Here is a 23,701-nt window from a genome sequence, read left to right on the forward strand (position 1 = left end):
CACTCTCTTTCATCTTGAAGAGAGGGAAAAATGGGCAGAAAATAATGGCTGGAGCTGATTCATCCAAATTTAATGGTTGATTATACTCCTTCTGAAGGACTATAGAGTACTATAGCAGGATAGAAAACAGGGATTTTGTGTTGAGAAAGAAAGAGCCACAGGAAGGCTGGGGGTGAGGGATGGGAAGAGGGCCTACTAGGGGCCAAGTCCCTCTTAGAGAACTGTCTTGAGAGGAATCTGCCTGGAGGTACAAGGAGCACTGTTCAAGTCCCCAGGAAACAGAAACCTTTTTAGGTGACCGCTTAACATTTAAGTGGGTGGGAAATCACTACCAGTAACCACTCAGCCCTCATCCTATCCCTGGCAATCGGTGTCCAATGATCTAGTTACCTTCCTATGCCTGCAGTTTTTCATCAATTGGCTTCTCTGTAGGGATATTTCTTAAAAATGCCCCAGACACTTGGAGGTTCAAAAGGTAGGGTGTGGGGAAGGGCTCTCATAAATTATTTTGGGATCAAAATGAGCAGGCTAACATATCCTGAGCTACAGAGCAGGAAGAGGGGGAGTAAAACACCTGTTACAGTCACATGCCAAGCCAATGCACACTGGCAACCTCAGACTCCTGAGGCAGTAACACAGAATCTAATACACTCTCTTCTGGAGATTAGGGTGTTAAAAATGTCACTGGTTGGGGCTTCCCTGGTGGCGCAGTGGTTGAGAGTATGCCTGCTGATGCAGGGGACACGGGTTCGTGCCCCGGTCTGGGAGGATCCCACATGCTGCGTAGCGGCTGGGCCTGTGAGCAACGGCCGCTGAGCCTGTACATCCGGAGCCCGTGCTCCACAAAGGGAGAAGCCACAACAGTGAGAGGCCCGCACACCGCAAAAAAAAAAAAAAAAAAAAAGTCACTGGTCTTTCCTGCCACACTTAATGCCCAAAAGAATTAAATCTTGCTTAACACCTGATCTGTCATAGCTTAAAATTAAGGTCTAATTCATTAAATGATATTCTCAAAATATATCACACAATAATAATAAAATAATGTTTACATACGTCAAAGTTATGGGATTTTAAAATAAAAAGATAAATTCGTTCAGCATTCAAATGTCTGGGTAGTTGAGTAAGCTCATTTGTTCTGAATCCTGGGAAGTTGCAACCCTAGAAAGAGGGAAATACCACAGAACAGGAATTACTTCATTCTTTTCAGTATAGTAGTCTCATATGTCTACAGAAGACAGATATTTAACTATCATTTATTAACATAATTATTTTACATATTTTTACTAAAAATAAGTAAAATATATTTATCCCACCTAAGAAAAATCTTCATATTATCTGTTTCTATGAAATTAAGAGCATTGACATATTCATATGCTAAATCTAAAAGTAAAAACAATTACTTCAGAACTAATTTTGACATAGCTCAAATTACCAAGAATTTTAGCTACACTACATACACATAAAGAAATGGACTAGGCAGAAAAAGAACACTTCTGTATTTGTTTCCAACTTTCTCTCCTGGGGCCCCTATCTAAATTTATAGCTATATCTATCTTATTGTAAACATTCTTTTAGATCCACATAATACTTTTGATATATAATCTCATAAAACAAATTGTAAATACCTCTATATCCTTCTTTGTCTCCATGTCATCTGAAAGCTGGAAAACATTTAAAATAAAATCTTTAAAATTCTAAATTTAAGAATTTTTATACTTTGTAACTTTGTTCAGTTAACGTGTGTGTGTGTGTGTGTGTGTGTGTGTGTATGCATCTCTTACTGAGGCCTAGAATGCTGTTGCTGTATTAGATGCTGGGAATGCAAAGATATTGCTTGCCCTCAAGTTAGTCAGAGGGCAAGAGAGGAATCAGATACGTATACAAAACACAAAGAGGTAAAGGCTATGATAGAAATATAAACAAGCTACTTATTGCAGTTTGGGTCCACTGGGAAACAGACTGTGAGGTAGAATTTAGTGTTCACAATGTTTATTGGGAGTGCCTTTGGGATCAATATCTATGGAAGGCAAGAGGAGAGGGAAGATTGAGAAGTCAGCTATGATGCAAGTCTAACAGCCCTGACCCTAGGCAGAGCTTGTGAACTGAAAGGACCCATAGTAGTTGTCCTGCACTGGGTTGAAACTGCCAGGCCTTTCTGTTTCCAACTTGATTAGTCATTGTATGTGAGTGGCTCCTGGATGGTCGTTTACTTGGGAGAGGAAGTTCTCTCTGTGAGAGGCAATCCCTGAAGGGGCTGCAGCTGAAGGGTGTCCCCTAACAGCACTCTCAGCAGTTGGGGCAACGGGTCATTCCTGGAAGGGGAATCTGGGAGGCACATCTTTGTGTCCACCACACTACTTTACACAGAGAATAAGAAGCCTTCTGTATAAATTAGTTTTTGATCATCTAGACATGTTAATATATTGTTTATTATTTTCCATATACCCATTCCCTCCCCAAATACATAAGCTTACAGGCAAATTTTATACACATACACACATACATATATTATTTAAGAGAAGACATAGGAAACCAATTTGAAAGGATGATTACAGATTGCTAAATGAAAGAGGATCACATTATTGGCATTTTAAAAAAATGTGCAAAGGGATAAAAAAGAGAAGGAAAGTGAGATCAATTATAAGAAAGAAGGATATGTGCTTGACAGGTACAGATATAATTGGTCATTAAAGACGGCATCAGATTTAGAAAGATGTAATGTTAATCTCAAAGTCCTGGCTTTATTCTGCAGGAAGCAAAGAAACACTTTTCAAGGAACAGAGTAATAGTAACACAGAACTAGTTCTTGGTCATACAACCTGGAAAAGATACCACAAAAATATAAATAATTCATGTTAAAATACTGGATTTCCCTGGTGGCACAGTGGTTAAGAATCTGCCTGCCAATGCAGGTGACACAGGTTCAAGCCGTGGTCCAGGAAGATTCCACATGCCACGGAGCAACTAAGCCCGTGCACCACAACTACTGAGCCTGCTCTCTAGAGCCCGCAAGCCACAACTACTGAAGCCCGCATGCCTAGAGCCTACATTCCACAACAAGAGAAGCCACCGCAATGAGAAGCCTGTGCACTGCAATGAAGAGTAGCCCCTGCTCGCCGCAACTAGAGAAAAGCCCACGTGCAGCAACGAAGACCCAATGCAGCCAAAAAACATATTTAATAAAAATTATTATTAAAACTTTTGTTAGTGTAATTCATCTAAAGGTCATTTCAATAGATCCTGGAAAGCCATCTGATAAAATTCATTAGAATTTTTGAAATTCTTTTGAAAATTAATACAGAAATCACAATGAATAATGTAACTACCAGTGTTCCCATGTTCCCACAACCTAGAATGGATTACTGTTATTTTAGTATTTGCTTAAGACTATTTAAGATAAAATATGAAGTTTACATATAATAAAATATAAAATTAGATCCCTTTTTACTACGATCTCTAGTTCAAACCGTGTGTTCCCCTTCCTTGAGATAGTCACTATCACTTGCTTGGTTTGCACCCGCTCAATTCCATTAAAATACTTTTACATATATGTGTATATATATATATAGCAAGAATATACAGACTTTTGGTATGTGTTTAGAATTTAAAGGAATGATATTAACTGTAGATATTACTTGGTAATTTGCTTTTTTTCACTGAATATCATGTTTTGACAATCTACACAAGTTGGTATTTATGGACCTGTTAACTTCCAGACAGCTTTTCTACCAACCTACCTATTCCCTCTGCAAAATATAAATAAAATCAATAAAAGTTCACAAGCAACTTTGCCAAACATCAAGAACAAATGATATCCCTATATTCAACAAACTCTATAGACTAAAGAGATCAAGCTAAGTAACTAATTTTCTGAAGTATGTATAATTTTTATACCAAAACCAAAAAAGATAATCATAACTTATCAAACATAGATATAAAATCCAAAAAGCAAACCAAATCCAGTAATGCATTAAAAATATATCCTAATATAAGAATGGTTCAACTTCTGAAAAGCTGTTAATGTAATCTGTCACATTCACACATGAAAGGCTTAAAATAGCTTTTGCTATCATCATAGTGGATTATTTTCCTCTCCATTTCAAACCATGAAGAGGTTTTTAGTTTTTGTGCACAACAATATCTATATTCAAATCTAATATTTAATCTACATCTATACCCACATCCATATATCTTTAATAAACTTGGAGTAAATTTCTTCAATCTGAAAAAAGTTATCTAAACATTTAAAGTTGTACCTAATAGCAAAGTACTAGCATTCTTTCTGAGTCAGTCAGACAAGATGAGAAACTGGTAACATTGTTGAGTAATATACCTATACCAATAATAATTTTCTATATACCAACAATAACCCATTTAATTACATAATGGAAAACTAATCTCATGGACATTAGTAATAAAAATTTAAGATACCTAGGAATACATTTAACAGGGAATGTGTAGAACTTATATGAAGACAATCACACGTTTTTACGTGACTATATGTGGAATATAAAAACAAAAGCAAAAACAAACCAAATAAATGAACAAACCAAACCAAAGGAAAAACTAACACACATAAAGAGAATAGAGTAGTGGTTACCAGAGGGGAAAGGGTAGTGGGGAGGGCTAAATGAGTAAAGGAGATCAAATATGTGGTGACAGGCAGAATCTGTATTTTGGTGGTGAGCATGCTGTAGGGTATACAGAAGTAGAAATATAATGTTGTACACATGAAACTTATGTAATGCTATAAACCAATGTTACCTCAATAAAAAAATAAATTTTTAAAAAAAGCACACAAATCTACTGATAGACCTAAAATAACATCCTTATGCTTTACTCCCTTACACAAAGAAAAACACTGGAGTTAAACACAAAAAAATTAATTTGTAAGAACAATATAAGAGAACACAAGTGAATATAAGTATGATCTTGTAATGAAGAAAGCTTTCTTAATATTATGGCACTAAAGGCAGAAGATTTCAATAAAAAATTACAGATTCATGAAAATATAAAATTCTATACAGTGAAAAAATACTTTTGGGTTAAAAGGCAACCAAGAAAGTAATATAAGTATGTATAACATATGTTACTGAGAAGGGTTAATAGTTTTAAAGCATAAACAGCTCTTAGAAATAGAAGAACAGCTAAAAAATGCCCAAAGTTCATAAATAGGCAATTCATAATAACAGAAACACAAAAGCTAATAAAAACCTAAAAAATCAACTTCATTAGTGAAATGTATGCAACTGATAACATTTATGCCTATCAATTTGCAAACATTAAAAAATATAATGTTAAATATTGACAAGGGGATGGGTAAGGGATCAATCACAAACTCTATTGTTACGAATACAAATTGGTGCCACCTTTCTAGAAAACATTTTGGCAGTATGTATCAAAACACTTAGCTTTTCACATTTTTCCCATGTGGTTCCACTTCTGAAATTTATATTAAGAAAATAATCATGATAAGCACAATTTTTAGCTCCAAATATGTTCACAGAACTTTTGTAAATAATAATGAATAATGAAAACTAACCTAAACGTCCAACAAAAGAGCTATTACATTAGTTTATTTTTGGAAATGATGTAGAATGATATTTAATGATGAAAATTCCATAAAACATTTAATGAATTAGAAATACAGTTTAATTTGAATTTTCTAAAATATTTCTAAAGAACAATGAAAATGACAATAGTGAGATATATGAAATTTATTTATAAATGATAAAATTAAGATGCTTGCCTTTTTAGTGCTTATCTGTTTTAATTTTCTAAAATGACTACCTTAGTCATAATCAGGAAGAAAACATAAAAAGTAATTTTGAAATTTAAAGAACATTTAAGGAGGTGGATGGACAAGTGGTAGCACTGAAAGTCTTTATAGCTTTAATTTTAGAATGTATTTTTGAAAAGGACTAAGTTTCTCAAAGTAATTCCAAATATAATTCTAATCAAACTCTCAAAGAGATTTAAAAAAAATTAACAAAGTAATTCTACAGGCAGTAAAAATAACTGTTATTTTTTTCCTAAAGGAAAATGACTGATATAGGACCTGTATCCCTAAGATGTTATAAATTTTTAAATAACCAGAGGATGAAATATAAGTCTTCAAATAACTTGTAGTGATGTGAAAATGCCAACACTCATATTGAGTGTGTAAAGAAAAATATGAGTCCAAATATTTTAAAAACACAGGGATAGATGATAAAAGACTAAAAGGAAATTTTTTAACGTTATTAGTACTTATCTATGAAATTATAGTGATTATATTTTCTGTGAAAATATAATTTTTTAAGGAAGATGAAAACAAATACAATACCATTACCTTCTTTTCCTTACAGTAATTCCTTAGAAATGCCTTATATTGTTCCAATTTTCCATGAGAACCTTTAAAAAAATGAGAATTCACAACATATAAATATATAAATAGCCTTTAAAATTGAAAAAATTTAAATACTTTAAGTAGATTATATATAAAACCATTCAATGAGATCAACTAGCTATTTTGACAAGCATAATGCTAGACACACACAGTCTTAGTTGAATAATTATATCTCCTGTTTCCTATGGCTATTTAGAAATGTCATGCTCCAACTAATATATCTTTACTAGTTATTCCTATATCCAAAGTTTTACCTTAATCCCTTACTACTGAACAAGCCCATGTTTTTCAAACAGCTCAGCCACTTACATTTGGTTGTTTCACTGTCACCTTATATTCAATACAGTACAGTACTTTGGAGCATGATGGCCCAGTGAAAGACTATGGGGGGCTTTGAAGTCAGATAACCTAGACTTGAGTCCAAGCTCTGATATTTACACATTGAGGACAATGAATATACAGAAAATTATTTTTTAAAAGCATACACATGTGCTCTCCCTCTCCCTATATGTTTATATAGCCACACACGACTATATATATGTAGCTTGTATAATTTCAAAAATATTTTTTAAGATTAAAATAATTTAAAATTCAATAAGGGACTTCCCTAGTGGCACAGTGCTTGAGAATCTGCCTGCTAATGCAGGGGACACAGTTTGGAGCCCTGGTGCAGGAGGATCCCACATGCCACAGAGCAGCTAAGCCCATGTGGCACAACTACTGAGCTTGCGCTCTGGAGCCTGCAAGCCACAACTACTGAGCCTGCATGCCACAACTACTGAAGCCTGCACAACTAGAGCCCATGTTCCACAACAAGAGAAGCCACTGCGATGCAACAAATAGTAGCCCCTGCTCGCTGCAACTAGAGAAAGCTCACACACAGCAATGAAGACCCAACGCAGTCAAAAAAAATAAAAATTCAATAAGAAAATTATAACAGTAGTGAATTTAATAGTATTGTATTTAAACACATTCTCAGATTTTGAAAACTCAAGGTCCAAAAAAGGATATTAAATAGCTAAATAATACAATTATTATATTTATTTAATACACAGAAAATACTTTATAAGAAAAACCAATATCATTCTTAAGACATATATGAGGAGCAAAGCTTCTTCATCTAGGCAGCAGGAGTGCTTCCTGCAGTGGCCAGTTTAATCCAGTTTTCAGTCTTTCCAACTCAAAGAACCAACCCCAATGTGCACCTAAGAGATGCCACAGGAGCAAAGAGCACCCTCTCATCACAGATGATTCTCATTGTGACAAAGCTCTATGACTATAACCTCGGGAGCATCACAGAGAGGTCACTTTGGAGCCGTGTGGATGACTAGGTCTTGGTGCTGTGGCCTGATGGAAGGCCTGAGCCTCTGAGATGGGAGAGCCGAGTTCAAGACATTGGGCCAAAAGAGACCTCTGGGCCCCATGTAATATAAATTGGTGAGGACTCTCCCAGAGATATCTCCAGCTCAACACTAAGACCCAGCTCCACACAATGGCCAGCAATCTCCAGTGCTGGACGCCCCATGCCAAACAACTAGCAAGACAGGAATACAACCCCACCAATTAGCAGAGAGGCTGCCTAAAATCATAATAAGGTCACAGACATCCCAAAACACACCACCAGACATGGTCTTGCCCACCAGAAAGACAAGATCCAGCCCCAACCACCAGAACACAGGCACCAGTCCCCTCCACCAGGAAGCCTACACAAGCCACTGAACCAACCTCACCCACTGACAGCAGACACCAAAAACAACAGGAACAACAAAACTGCAGCTTGTGAAGAGGAGACCCCAAACACAGTAAGTTAAACAAAATGAGAAGACAGAGAAACACAGCAGTTGAAGGAGCAAGGTAACAACCCACCAGACCAAACAAATGATGAGAAAATAGGCAGTCTACCTGAAAGAATTCAGAGTAACGATAGTAAAGATGTTCCAAACTCTTCAAAATAAAATGGAGAAAATACAGGAAACGATTAACAAGGACCTAGAAGAACTAAAGAGCAAATAAACAATGATGAACAGCACAATAAATGAACTTAAAAATCCTCTAGAAGGAATCAATAGCAGAATAACTGAGGTAGAAGAACAAATAAGTGACCTGAAATATAAAATAGTGAAAATAACTACCACAGAGCAGAATAAAGAAAAAAGAATGAAAAGAAATGGGGACACTCTCAGAGACGTCTAGGACAACATTAAATGCACCAACATTCGAATTATAGGGGTCCCAGAAGAAGAAGAGAAAAAGAAAGGGACTGAGAAAATATTTGAAGAGATTATAGTTGAAAACTTACCTAACATGCGAAAGGAAATAGTCAATCAAGTCCAGGAGCACAGAGAGCCCCATACAGGAAACACAGAGAGTCCCATACAGGATAAATCCAAGGAGAAACACATCAAGACACATGTTAATCAAACTATCAAAAATTAAATACAAAGAAAAAATATTAAAAGCAGCAAGAGAAAAACAACTAATAATATACAAGGGAATCCCCATGAGGTTAACAGCTGATTTTTTTCAGCAGAAACTCTTCAAGCCAGAGGAGAGTGGCAGGATATATTTAAAGCGATGAAAGGGAAAAACCTACAACCAAGATTACTCTACCCAGCAAGGAGCTCATTCAGATTTGACGGAGAAATTAAAACATTTACAGACAAGCAAAGGTAAGAGAATTCAGCACCACCAAACCAGCTTTACAACAAATGCTAATAGAACTTCTGTAGGCAGGAAACACAAAGAAGGAAAAGACCTACAATAACAAACCCAAAACAATTAAGAAAATGGTATTAGGAACATACATATTGATAACTACCTGAAATGTAAATGGTTTAATGCTCCAACCAAAAGACATAGACTGGCTGAATGGATACAAAAACAAGACCTGTATAAATGCTGTGTACAAGAGACCCATTTCAGACGTAGGGACACATACAGACTGAAAGTGAGGGGACGGAAAAAGATATTCCTTGAAAATGGAACCCAAAAGAAAGCTGGAGTAGAAATTCTCATATCAGACAAAATAGACTTTAAAACAAAGACTATTACAAGAGACAAAGAAGGACACTACATAATGATCAAGGGATCAATCCAAGAAGAAGACATAACAATTGTAAACATTTATGCACCCAACATAGGAGCACCTCAATACATAAGGCAAATGCTAACAGCCATAAAAGGGGATATCTACAGTAACACAATCAGAGTAGGGGACTTTAACAGGCCACTTTCACCAATGGACAGATCATCCAAAATGAAAATAAATAAGGAAATAGAAGCTTTAAATGACACACTGAACAAGCCAAACTTAACTGACATTTATAGGACATTCCCTCCAAAAACAACAGAATACACTTCCTTCTCAAGTGCTCATGGAACATTCTCCAGGATAGATCATATCTTGGGTCACAAATCAAATCTGGCTAAATTCAAGAAAACTGAAATCCTATCAAGCACCTTTTCCAACCACAATGCTATGAAGCTAGATATCAATTACAGGAAAAAACTGTAAAAAATACAAACCCATGGAGGCTTAACAATACACTACTAAATAACCAAGAGATCACTGAAGAAATCAAAGAAGAAATTTAAAAATACCTAGAAACAAATGACAATGAAAATATGACTACCCCAAACCTACGGAATTCAGCAAAAGCAGTTCTAAGAGGGAAGTTTATAGCAATACAATCCTACCTCCAGAAACAAGGAAAATCTCAAATAAACAACCTATCCTTACACCTAAAGCTATTAGAGAAAGAAGAACAAAAAAACCCCTTAAGTTAGCAGAAGGAAAGAAATCATAAAGATCAGATCAGAAATAAATGAAAAAGAAATGAAGGAAACAACAGCAAAGATCAGTAAAACTAAAAGCTGGTTCTTTGAGAAGATAAACAAAATTGATAAACCATTAGCCAGACTCATGAAGAAAAAAGGCAGAAGACTCAAATCAACAGAATTAGAAACAAAAAAGGAGAAGTAACAACTGACACTGCAGAAATACAAAGGATCATGAGAGATTACTACAAACAAATATATGCCAACACAATGTACAACCTGTAAGAAATGGACAAATTTTTAGAAAAGCACAACCTTCCGAGACTGAACCAGGAAGAAATAGAAAATATAAAGAGACCAATCACAAGTACTGAAATTGAAACTGTGATTAAAAATCTTCCAACAAACAAAAGCCCAGGACCATATGGCTTCACAGGTGAACTCTATCACACATTTAGAGAAGAGCTAACACCTATCCTTCTCAAACTCTTCCAAAATATAGCAGAGGGAGGAACATTCCCAAACTCATTCTATGAGGCGACCATCACCACGAATCCAAAACCAGAAAAAGATATCACAAAAAAAGAAAACTACAGGCTGATATCACTGATGAATATAGATGCAAAAATCCTCAACAAAATACTAGCAAACAGAATCCAACAGCACATTAAAAGGATCATACACCACGATCAACTGGGCTTTAACTCAGGAATGCAAGGATTCTTCAATATACTCAAATCAATCAATGTGATACACCAGATTAACAAATTGAAGGATAAAAACCATATGATCATCTGAATAGATGCAGAAAATGCTTTTGAAAAAATTCAGCACCCATTTATGATAAAAAAAAAAACAACTCTGAACAAAGTAGTCATAGAGGGAAACTACCTCAATATAATAAAGGCCATATATGACAAACCCACAGCCAACATCATTATCAATGGTGAAAAACTGAAACCATTTCCATTAAGATCAGGGACAAGACAAGGTTGGCCATTCCCACTGCTATTATTCAACATAGTTTTGGAAGTTTTAGCCAATCAGAGAAGAAAAAGAAATAAAAGGAATCCAAATCATAAAAGAAGAAGTAAAACTGTCACTGTTCGCAGATGACATGATACTATACATAGAGAATCCTAAAGATGCTACCAGAAAACTACTAGAGCTAATCAATGAATTTGGTATAGTAGCAGGATACAGAATTTATGCACAGAAATCTCTTGCATTCCTATACACTAATGACGAAAAATCTGAAAGAGAAATTAAGGAAACACTTCCATTTACCACTGCAACAAAAATAATAAAATACCTAGGAATAAACCTACCCACGGAGACAAAAGACCTGTATGCAGAAAACTATAAGACACTGATGAGAGAAATTAAAGATGATACAAACAGATGGAGAGATATACCATGTTCTTGGATTGGAAGAATCAACATTGTGAAAATGACTATACTACCCAAAGCAATCTACAGATTCAATGTAATCCCTATCAAACTACCACTGGCATTTTTCACAGAAATAGAACCAAAAATTTCACAATTTGTATGGAAAAACAAAAGACCCCAAATAACCAAAGCAATGTTGAGAATGAAAAACGGAGCTGGAGGAATCAGGCTCCCTGACTTCAGACTATACTACAAACCTACAGTAATCAAGACAGTATGGTACTGGCACAAAAGCAGAAATATAGATCAATGGAACAGGATAGAAAGCCTAGAGATAAGATGACCATATGTACGTGGGTTTATCTTTGATAAAGGAGGCAAGAATAAACAATGGACAAAAGACAGCCTCTTCAGTAAGTGGTGCTGGGAAAACGGGACAGCTACATGTGAAAGAATGAAATTAGAACACTTCCTAACACTACATACGAAAATAAACTCAAAATGGATTAAAGACCTAAATGTAAAGCCAGACACTACAAAACTCTTAGAGGAAAACATAGGCAGAACACTCTATGACATAAATCACAGCAAGATCCTTTTTGACCCACCTCCTAGAGAAATGGAAATAAAACCAAAAATAAACAAATGGGACCTAATGAAACTTAAAAGATTTTGCACAGCAAAGGAAACCATAAACAAGACCAAAAGACAACCCTCAGAATGGGAGAAAATATTTGCAAACAAAGCAACTGACAAAGGATTAATCTCCAAAATATACAAACAGCTCATGCAGCTCAATATCAAAAAAACAAGAAACCCAATCCAAAATAGGGCAGAAGACCTAAATAGACATTTCTCCAGAGAAGATATACACATTGCCAACAAACACATGAAAGAATGCTCAACATCATTAATCATTACAGAAATGATTACCTCACACTGGTCAGAATGGCCATTACCAAAAAATCTAGAAACAATGAATGCTGGAGAGGGTGTGGAGAAAAGGGAACCCTCTTGCACTTTTGGTGGGAATGTAAATTGATACAGCCACTATGGAGAACAGTATGGAGGTTCCTTAAAAAACTAAAAACAGAACTACCATATGACCCAGCAATCTCACTACTGGGCATATACCCTGAGAAAACCATAATTCGAAAAGAGACATGTACCACAATGTTCACTGCAGCTCTATTTACAATATCCAGGACATGGAAGCAACCTAAGTGTCCACTGACAGATGAATGGATAAAGAAGATGTGGCACATATATACAATGGAATATTACTCAGCCATAAAAAGAAACAAAACTTGAGTTATTTGTAGTGAGGTGGATGGACCTAGAGTCTGTCATACAGAGTGAAGTAAGTCAGAAAGGGAAAAGCAAATACAGTATGCTAACACATATATATGGACTCTAAAAAAAAAGAAAAAAAATGGTTCTGATGAACGTAGGGGCAGGACAGGAATAAAGAAGCAGATGTAGAGGATGGAGTTGAGGATACAGGGAGGGGGAAGGGTAAGCTGGGATGAGGTGAGAGCGTGGCATGGACTTATATACACTACCAAATGTAAAACAGATAGCTAGTGGGAAGCAGCTGCATGGTACAGGGAGATCAGCTCGGTGCTTTGCGACCACCTAGAGGGGTGGGAGGAAGCTGCAAGAGGGAGGGTATATGAGGATATACATATGCACATAGCTGATTCACTTTGTTTTACAGCAGAAACCAGCACAACATTTTAAAGCAATAATACCCCAATAAAGATGTTTTTTTAAAAAAAGACATATATTACAAGTTTGCCCGTTAAATAAAGAGAAAGATAAGAATCACCATTATTATCTAAAACTACTGTGAAAGTGTTAATAAACACAACTAGGTAAAGGTTATATAAATACTGAAAAGTAGTAAAAATTATCATTACTTACAGATACGCTTTTCACTCAGTCTGCAGTTATCCAATAGTGAATGCTAGGTACTTCTCACAGATTAACTTAGCTCATATAGTTCAAGTCTCACTCCTTTTACTTTGGGTTGTAGGTCTGTTTTTATCTCCTGACTCTTGCTGACTTGCTTGTCTCTGGTAACAATATTAGTTGATGCAACCCTGTTTTCCTGATATTTGGCTCTGCTCCAGCTCAAAGGTCAGAACTGTTTTAGGCTTTATCCTAGCAACACTTTCTTTGAATCCCAATGTTCATTTTCAACTAAAAATCCAAATTGGACCATTTTGAAATGAAGAGGTTTTAAAATAGAATAAATTTATGTTTATGTTTTGATATTTTAAATCTTAGGATTTCATTCTTTATGAGAATACACACACACAGTGATAGACACACACACAAGTGACAATTACTTTATGCATATAAAAAATAAGGTTTACTTGTCCTGGAAGTTATTCTGTTCCACTCAAATATTTCAGAGACATGGTTTTTCAGAAGAATTGAACACTCTGCTAATCTTGACTCCATGGCTATGGCCGCATCATATACTCGCGGGACATTTCCCCATAGATGTGTATAAATTGAAGTAAATGAACTATCTTCTTTTATTTTCTTCAGAGTACATAACAATTTATCATTATCCCCAAAATGGATTTCCTTTGGCCAGTGATCCTGCAAAAAATGTGAGACAATACAACTTAAATCAGTTTTTAAAATGAATTTAAATAGAAGAGTTCAAAAATCAATGAGCTGAAATTGAGGCTTTATTCTATAGCATCATTTTTTATTAAATGCATTTTTTAATTTGTGATAAAAAACATGAAGTTTCAGATGCTTTACAAAACCTTTTTATCATTTGAAAATAAGTTGCTTACTTGACTGATGACCCCATCATCCTTGAATACTTTATCATCTATTTTCTAAAAACAAACCATCAGAATAAGGAAATTGGCATTGTTACATTGTTCCTATCTAATTCTCTGAGTTTACTCAAGTTTCATCAGCTAAATCAATAATGTTCTTTATAGCAAAAGGCTCTAGTTCAGTATCACACATTGTGTTTAAGCATCATGTTTTAAGTCCCCTTCAGTCTACAACAGTTCCTCAGTCTATGTAATTAAAACCACAAGTTCATACTGATAACTCTAATTCTAGTTCCAAACATTCTAGTTTTCTCTTTCCATATTATGATTACCATCTCCAACAGTGAAAAACCTAGCAGCCATTATCTTAAATATATGTACTTATTTGATCCATCTTTTCAGGTAGCCAATCTCTCCTATCCATTGCCAGACTCTTCACTATGTGGATGCCCCTCTCATCCTGCTTAGGCTCTGATTTCTCATACCAGGCCATAGCCTACCTCCACATTTCCTGAACTACCTCCCCACCTGAGGCCACATGTGAATACCATCCTCACCCCCTTGGACCCCGACACCTGTGGTATCACATGGATACCTTCCCCCATGGTGGCTGAGTTCAGAAAGGCTGCTCTGGGTGACCAAAGAACATTCCCCTCCCCCTGCCAATGTGGATGCTGCCTTGTTTTGGCCGCCAAATGGCCTTAGGACTACATTGTTCAGGAAGGGAAGGAGAACAAGGAAAGGGAAGAAAAGAAAGGGAAATGAAGGGAAGGAAAGGGGAATCACAACATTCATATTTGCAAATCTAAGTTTATCTTTTAATAAAAGTGTTTAATACCAAAACAAAGAAATATAGATGACACAATTAAAGGTTTGTGAATAAGAAAATGCTTTCTGGAATAGTAGGAACTTTCACAGGATGAAACTCTTTAAGAGGAATTTGGGTAAGATATTCTAAGAATTTAGCTTAAATGGGAATAAATCTGAAGTCTGCAGATCAGAAATTTTAAACCTGCATTGGTCTATTCTACTACCATTTTTCTTCCTTTAAAAGCTTCCTAAACCCACTGTATTCTCTAATGATAACAGGTACCTGAATAATACCCAGCTTTTAATGCTGGAGAAGTTTCCCAGCAGGATCTAGGTGCCCCTGCCATTTTGGAAAAAGAGGATATTACTTAGATACATAAGTGCCCTCTCCCAAATCCTATAAACATACATCTTAAACAAAACACATAACCACCTGGGGAAGTTTTCCAGCATTAAAATCTGGATGTGTCAAAAATACAAAGATCTCAGAAAAATAAGATATGATCACAAGATATACTCCCTGGAGACAAACATTGTCAAATTAGAATGACAGCCAGATTTGAAAACATAGTCCTTACGTTATGGGTCCTCACTTGCTATCGTTATGGACATTGGGAAAGTGGGGAGAGGCTAAAATGGAAATGAATTTGGGAAAAGTGGGGAGAGGCTAAAATGGAAATGAATTTGAACAGATTTTACAATATGCACAAAGGTTTATGAAAAGGTAGCCTTTATGCCAGACTTGAGATATCACAATTCTTGTCCAAGACACTGAATTACAGTATGAGGTGAATAAAGTATCTTGAAATTCTACCAGCCTGATTAGATAATGATTTCCCTACTTTAAAAAGTGAGATATATGTGATTAATCTATAAATGATAAAATTAGGATGCTTATCCTTTTCAGTGCTCATCTCTTTCTTTTAATTTTCTAAAATGACTATCATAGTCATAATCAGAAAAAAAACATATTGGTAATTTTGAAACGTAAAAAATTACATCTAAGGAGGTAGATAGATCAGAGTGGCACATAAAGTCTTTATAGCTTTAACATTATATAATTTTAGAATGTATTTTTTAAAGGACTGTTTCTAAAAGTAATTTCAAAAGCCTACTGTAATTCTAATCAAACTCTCAACAATTTCTTTTTAAATTGACAAAGTAATTCTATAAGCAATCAAAAAGAATTGTTATTTTTTCCTAAAGGAAGAGGACTGATATGTGCCCCAGTCACATATCAAAGTCCCAAAAAACAGGATATTCTACTCACCAAGTTTTGAAGCTTTAAGAATTCTTCAATGTTCTTTGGAGGTTCTTGCATTTTCTAATGAAATAAAATCAATATTGTTCATTAACATAAATTCAGATTGTTTATATGATGCTTACACCTAATTTATTTCAGTACATTATGATACTGGACTTAATTTATAATTTTCAGAGCTGTAAGATATTGTTAAATATTCACTTTTGTAAAGTCCTTGCACTTTGAAAAGGGACAGAGATCAATGTTTAAATTCTGAGCCTCCAAAACAAATTCTTAAAAGGCCTCCCTCTCATACACTGCTCCTGGAGAAAAGCTCCATATGAATCCTGCTGAATATCCTCATTTCCAATTCCAACAAGAGTTCCAAGATATTTTGGGCTATCTTGGATGGTGTCTACAATAAATACAGAGCCAGTAATATAATAACATTCTCCTCTTACTGATGAAATATTTTAAAAGGCACAGTAGTGACCTGGTGAAAATAATTTAAATCTTTGAATGTTTCAGCGTAGGAAGTAATAATCCCATTTTTGTTAGTAGTTTCTTTGTAAGTTGAAAATGTATTCTTTCATTACACAAATTAATTTAATCAAGACATCTTGCTATTCCTTGCCTTAGAGACTGTGTGCACATTCGTCCTTCTGCTTGGAAGGCTCCTCTGCCCCAAACCCTCTCCCTCCAATTCATTCTTGGCCTATTTAACTCTTATTTCAAATATCAAATTAAAAGTTGCTTTCTCTAGGAAGCCCTGCTTGGCGCCCCAAAAGATTCTTTACGGTAACAACAGCAGATTTGTATCTCTATGAGGACAAAAACTGTAGTGTAATCACTGCTGAAGTGTCAAAATTTCATGTAGTGACTGGCCAATGGTCAGTGCATAATTAAGTACTGTGATGTGCATAACACGTCTGAAAAGATTGTATTATAGTTTAATTTACTAGAACATATTTCACATCAATAGATAAAATGATCAAGATTACAAATCACAAGACCATGTTTTGCAAAAATAACTACACATTGAAGTTGAATACAATATTTCACTGTCTTAATACTGTTTAAAATATGTGATGAACATAAGTAAATATATAACAGATAATACAATAATAAAATAAAGGGCATATGTGACAGTCATTATAAAAAACAAGTGTACAGAAGCAAAGATGCACAGAGCTGTCAAGAAATTTTATGGAAAATACGGGCTCTAGGCCTAGCCAAATTGAGAAGAATAAGAAATAAGAGATGGTGTACACAGAATTCTGAGAGACAAAAAAAACGTTCACAGTATAGTCTTCAGGGATAGTGAGTATAGCAATTTCACTAGAAGAAAGCTATCAGTATATTTTGAAATGCGCAGAATACAAAGGAGCTGATTTAAAACAATTTAAATGTTACCTTTTTTCCCCTTTGTAATGGCTGTCAAACCACTTCTAGTACAAAGCCCTAAAAATACCCACATTTCAACTAAAGGGAATTAGAAAAAGGAATTGAAGGAGTGAAACTTGCATAGGAAAGTTTCAGATAATTTCAATATACAATCCCAGAGTTCTATAGGGGGGAAGTTAAAAGGAGATGAGGCATAAATTAAACAGACTTATGACCTTGGCAGGATGTAGAAGGATGCAAAAACACCGATGCTTCCATAGTAACAATATGAAAATCCCAGACCAAATAAAAATCTTACTTTTCTATGGGGTTAGTGAAAAGTGGTGGATGCCAGTAAGCAGGACTACATAATTTGTGACAATTCAGAGTCCCTTGTTCAAAAAATAAGAATTTTAAGATGTTAACATCAGACTATTAAACCTAGTATAGGGTCCTTCTAATTAGTAGGTCCTATGCAACTGCACAGCTTGCAAACCCATGAAGCTGCCCTCCCTGTAAGCCTTGATGACCTGAAATCCAGAGAGGAACATCTCCTTTATAAGTGAGCATAAAGCTGTGACAGCTTCCTTACCCAACAGTGAGCTCTGTGCATACACTGAGGGAAGAGTTGGCCTGCCGGGCCTCCCTGGTGGCGTAGTGGTTGAGAGTCCGCCTGCCGATGCGGGGGATGCAGGTTCGTGCCCCGGTCCGGGAGGATCCCATATGCCGCGGAGCGGCTGGGCCCGTGAGCCATGGCCGCTGAGCCTGAGCGTCTGGAGCCTGTGCTCCGCAATGGGAGAGGCCACAGCAGTGAGAGGCCCGCATACCGCAAAAAAAAAAAAAAAAAAAAAAAAAAAAAAAGAGTTGGCCTGCCATGGGGCAGTAACTTCAAAGAGATGATGAGAAATCAGCTGGGCCTCAAGAGTCAGCATGAGCTGGGGAATTAACCAGAGTCTGAAAGATACACAAATGAAACAATAAATGACTCAACCAAACAATCCTTTCTCTGGCCCCCAAGTCTTACTTCTGATGTTAGAAAAGCAGAAGAGGAGGGGCTGGAAAGATACAGAACTTATGTAAGCCAACACATTCTTATAGTACTTGGGTTCCAGAAGCCCAGGCAGAATTGAGTACAAAGGTGAACCAATAATATCTAAAACTTCATTCCACACCTGTACCAACTCAACATTGACAAGATATAACAGGTGGCTGTGAAGAGGGAGGTTGGAATTTGGGTTAGTCACAAGTTAACTCAATCTAATTAAAGCTGCAGCCAACCCTAAAGCCCAACTCAAATCTAGGAGTATTCAAAAAAAAAGAAAAAAAAAATCAGCCTCTCACTTGAAGTACTAAGGAGAGAAAAAAGGCTTGCACTCTCAAAACTAAAACTAAAACTTCAGCCTCCACAATTTTTTCCACATGTCTAATACACAATATAATTTCAAGACATACAAAGAAGGAAAATGGGATCCATAATCAAAAGAAAATGCAGTCAATACAAACCAATTTATTGAGAATCCAGTGATTGTAGTTAGCATCAAGGACTTAAAAACAGCTATTACAAATACATTAAAGATTTTAAAATATAGGTTGGATTATAGTGCATGAAGACATGGAGTATTTAAAGAGAAATAGAAATTCTAAAAAAAAGCGAATGGGATATCTAGAACCATGCAAGTACGAAACATAAGAAAACTGTGTCTATATTAATATCAAAGTAGACTGTAAGACAAGGTGTATTACCAGATATAAATAAGGTTATTTCACACTGATAAAACGTCACTTCATTAAGAAGTCATACCAATGTGAAATGCATTTGCATCCAATAAGAGAGCTTGAAAAGAAAGAGCAGAAGTTGATAAAAACTAAAGGGAAATATAGGTGTTGGGCTGCACCTCACAGGCCTGTAAGCCTTGTAATTGCTCAGTTGCAAGACTGAAGAAAGAACCTGAACAGAGCGACAGAGACATCAGTAGTTTAATAGATAGGAAATTACAAGTCCAAAGGCCTGGAGCCACATCTCACCTCCTGCGGCACACAAGACACAGCAGTAATCTTTGCTACTCCGGAAAAGGAGGCTACTATTTATAGGGGCAATTAACATCAGGTTGGCTCATCAGTTACCGGGGAAACCGGCAGAGGCGTGTCCTTCACAGCCCCTCCGGTTAATGAGGGCAGATGTTTCTCTTTGATAAATTAGCAGGTGGAGCTGTTTTGGTCTAAGGATTAGAATAATAACTGGCTGGGGAAGGGGCTGGTCGAGCAGGGGATATATAAAGAGGAAGAGAGGACCATCTTGAGGGGCCTGATCATATAACAGGCAAAAGATTTTAAAATCTCTTTGAGTAACTAATGAATCAAGTACACACACACACAAATCAGTAAGGAGATAAAAGATCTGAACAACATTATCAAGGAACTTAACCTAATTGATATTTATAGAACAACTATACCCGACAACTGTAGAATATACACAATCTTTTTTTAAAAATTTATTTATTTTACTTATTTTTGGCTGTGTTGGGACTTTGTTGCTGCGTGTGGGATTTCTCTACTTGCAATGAGCAGGGGCTACTCTTCCTTGCGGTGCTTGGCCTTCTCATTGCGGTGGATTCTCTTGTTGCTGAGTGTGGGCTCTAGGGCACACGGGCTTCAGTAGCTGCAGCACGTGGGCTCAGTAGTTGTGGCACGTGGGCTTAGTTGCTCCGTGGCATGTAGGATCTTCCCGGACCAGGGCTCGATATCATGTCCCGTGCATTGGTAGGCGGATTCTTTTTTTTTTTTTTAACATCTTTATTGGAGTATAATGGCTTTACAATGGTGTGTTAGTTTCTGCTTTATAACAAAGTGAATCTGTTATACATATATCCCGATATCTCTTCCCTCTTGCGTCTCCCTCCCTCCCACCCTCCCTATCCCACCCCTCTAGGTGGTCACAAACCACCGAGCTGATCTCCCTGTACTATACGGCTGCTTCCCACTAGCTATCTATTTTACATTTGGTAGTGTATATTTGTCCATGCCACTCTCTCACTTTGTCACAGCTTACCCTTCCCCCTTCCCTGTATCCTCAAGTCCATTCTTTAGTAAGTCTGCGTCTTTATTCCCATCTTGCCCCTAGGTTCTTCATGACTTTTTTTTTTTTAGATTCCATACATATGTGTTAGCATATGGTATTTGTTTTTTTCTTTCTAACTTACTTCACTCTTATGATAGACTCTAGGTCCATCAACCTCACTACAAATAACTCAATTTCATTTCTTTTTATGGCTGAGTAATATTCCATTATATATATGTGCCACATCTTCTTTATCCATTCACCTGTTGATGGACACTTAGGTTGCTTCCATGTCCTAGCTATTGTAAATAGAGCTGCAATGAACATTGTGGTACATGACTCTTTTTGAATTATGGTTTTCTCAGGGTATATGCCCAGTAGTGGGATTGCTGGATCATATGGTAGTTCTATTTTTAGTTTTTTAAGGAACCTCCATACTGTTCTCCATAGTGGCTGTATCAATTTACATTCCCACCAACAGTGCAAGAGGGTTCCCTTTTCTCCATACCCTCTCCAGCATTTATTGTTTGTAGATTTTTTGATGATGGCCATTGTGACTGGTGAGGTGATACCTCACTGTAGTTTTGATTTACATTTCTCTAATGATTAGTGATGTTGAGCATCCTTTCATGTGTTTGTTGGCAATCTGTATATCTTCTTTGGAGAAATGTCTATTTAGGTCTTCTGCCCATTTTTGGATTGGGTTCTTTGTTTTTTTCTTATTGAGCTGCATGAGCTGCTTGTAAATCTTGGAGATTAATCCTTTGTCAGTTGCTTCATTTGCAAATATTTTCTCCCATTCTGAGGGCTGTCTTTTGGTCTTGTTTATGGTTTCCTTTGCTGTGCAAAAGCTTTTAAGTTTCATTAGGTACCATTTGTTTATTTTTGGTTTTATTTCCATTTCTCTAGGAGATGGGTCAAAAAGGATCTTGCTGTGATATATGTCATAGAGTGTTCTGCCTATGTTTTCCTCTAAGACTTTTATAGCGTCTGTCCTTACATTTAGGTCTTTAATCCATTTTGAGTTTATTTTTGTGTATGGTGTTAGGGAGTGTTCTAATTTCATTCTTTTACATGTAGCTGTCCAGTTTCCCTTTATTGAAAAGGCTGTGTTTTCTCCACTGTATATTCTTGTGGCAGACGAATTCTTAACCACTGTGCCACCAGGGAAGTCCCACAATCTTTTAAAGTGATGGAACATGGAACTTTCACCAAGATGGACCTATGCTGTACCATAAGACAAGTCTCAAAAATTTCAAATAATTGAAATCATTCAGAGTGTGTTCTTTGACCACAATAGAAAATAGTAACAAAAACATATTTAGGAAATCCTTGAATATTAAATAATCCATTTCTAGCTCAAAGAGGAAATAATAGGAAAAATTAGAAAGTTTTCTAACTGAATGATAATGAAAGATAATGAAAACATAATGTATTAAAATTTGTGGGATGCACCTAAGTCTATGCTTAGAAGAAAACACAGTACTTAGGAAGCTAAAAAAATTGAGAAGAACTAAAAAATAAGTAGAAAAAGGAATAAAAAAGATATGAGCGGAAGTCAATGAAATAAAAATACAAAACCAATAGAGAACTCAACAAACTGCAATCTGGTCTTTTAAGAGATAAAAAAAAATCATACCTTAATAGATTGAAGTTAATAACATGAAAAAATATAAATGATCAATACCAGGAACGATGAAGGGGATGTCATTAGGGAATGTGCACACATTAAATGACTAAATGGCACATAATTTAAAACTTATGTCAATGAATTTGACAACCTAAATGAAATGGACAAATCCTTAAAAAAATTACCAAAATTGAAAGAAGATGATATAGTAACTTTCAAAAATAGAGGAAGGAATACTTCCTAAATCATTTTATAAAGTCAGAATAACTTTGATAATAGAATCTTACAAGATTACAAAAAAAGATTATAGACCAAATGTCCCTCAAGAACATAGATACAAAAATCTTTAACAAATTACTACCAACTTGAGGCCAGTCAGATATAAAAAGAATATATCATGCTCACGTGTAGTTTACCACAGGAATTCCAAAATCAGTTATAATAATTTTACATTGTCTTTAATGTATCATCAGTGTTGAGTGGGATTCAAAGCTATGAGATTTGTGGTCATCTTTAATGTCTGAATTTTAAAATTCTATGTAATTGATTGTTTAAAACTTATTTTTATTCATAATAATAACTTTTTTTTTTTTGCTGTACGCGGGCCTCTCACTGCTGTGGCCTCTCCCGCTGCGGAGCACAGACTCCGGACACACAGGCTCCGCGGCCATGGCTCGCGGGCCCAGCCGCTCCGCGGCATGTGGGATCCTCCGGGATAGGGGCACGAACCCGTGTCCCCTGCATCGGCAGGCGGACTCTCAACCACTGCGCCACCAGGGAAGCCCAATAATAACTTTTAAGACATATTATTCTAAAGATTCATAGAAGACTTGAGCATAAATATTTTACATTTAGGTATTTTAAATTCAAACCTAGTATTTTCAAAACACAATTCATGATCATTGCTTGAAACGCAAGTCCTTACTCAGTAAATCTTGTTCTTATTTTTAATTATAAAGGTTTCACAATCATCCAGATTTGAAGTCTGAATTATCTTACACTCTTCCTCTCCTTCCTTATCTCCTATATCCATTTTATCACAATTCCTTTAAAAAATACCTTTAGGGCCTCCCTGGTGGCGCAAGTGGTTGAGAGTCCGCCTGCCGATGCACGGGATACGGGTTCGTGCCCCGGTCTGGGAGGATCCCATATGCTGCGGAGCGGCTGGGCCCGTGAGCCATGGCCGCTGAGCCTGCGCGTCCGGAGCCTGCGCGTCCGG

General features: G+C 36.2%; 1 protein-coding gene across 5 annotated transcripts in view; it reads right to left on the bottom strand.

Moving 5' to 3' along the window:
• FAM227B (family with sequence similarity 227 member B) overlaps nt 1-23,701 on the bottom strand; it is a 248,255-nt gene that overhangs the window by 215,584 nt on the left and 8,970 nt on the right. For 4 of the 5 annotated variants that reach the window (XM_060096808.1, XM_060096811.1, XM_060096810.1 and 1 more), the window contains exons 2-6: nt 16,439-16,492; nt 13,936-14,167; nt 6,332-6,393; nt 1,626-1,661; nt 1,054-1,158 (exon numbers count right to left, since the gene is read on the bottom strand). In XM_060096808.1, the coding sequence (XP_059952791.1) occupies nt 1,054-1,158; nt 1,626-1,661; nt 6,332-6,393; nt 13,936-14,167; nt 16,439-16,489 (486 nt within the window). In that variant the 5' untranslated portion in view covers nt 16,490-16,492. Of the gene's footprint in view, nt 1-1,053; nt 1,159-1,625; nt 1,662-6,331; nt 6,394-13,935; nt 14,168-16,438; nt 16,493-23,541; nt 23,583-23,701 lie in introns of those variants that run through there. The other variant, XM_060096809.1, reaches the window with a different exon arrangement.

Source organism: Mesoplodon densirostris, chromosome 4 (assembly GCF_025265405.1).
Source record: "Mesoplodon densirostris isolate mMesDen1 chromosome 4, mMesDen1 primary haplotype, whole genome shotgun sequence".
Classification (NCBI taxonomy): domain Eukaryota; kingdom Metazoa; phylum Chordata; class Mammalia; order Artiodactyla; family Ziphiidae; genus Mesoplodon; species Mesoplodon densirostris.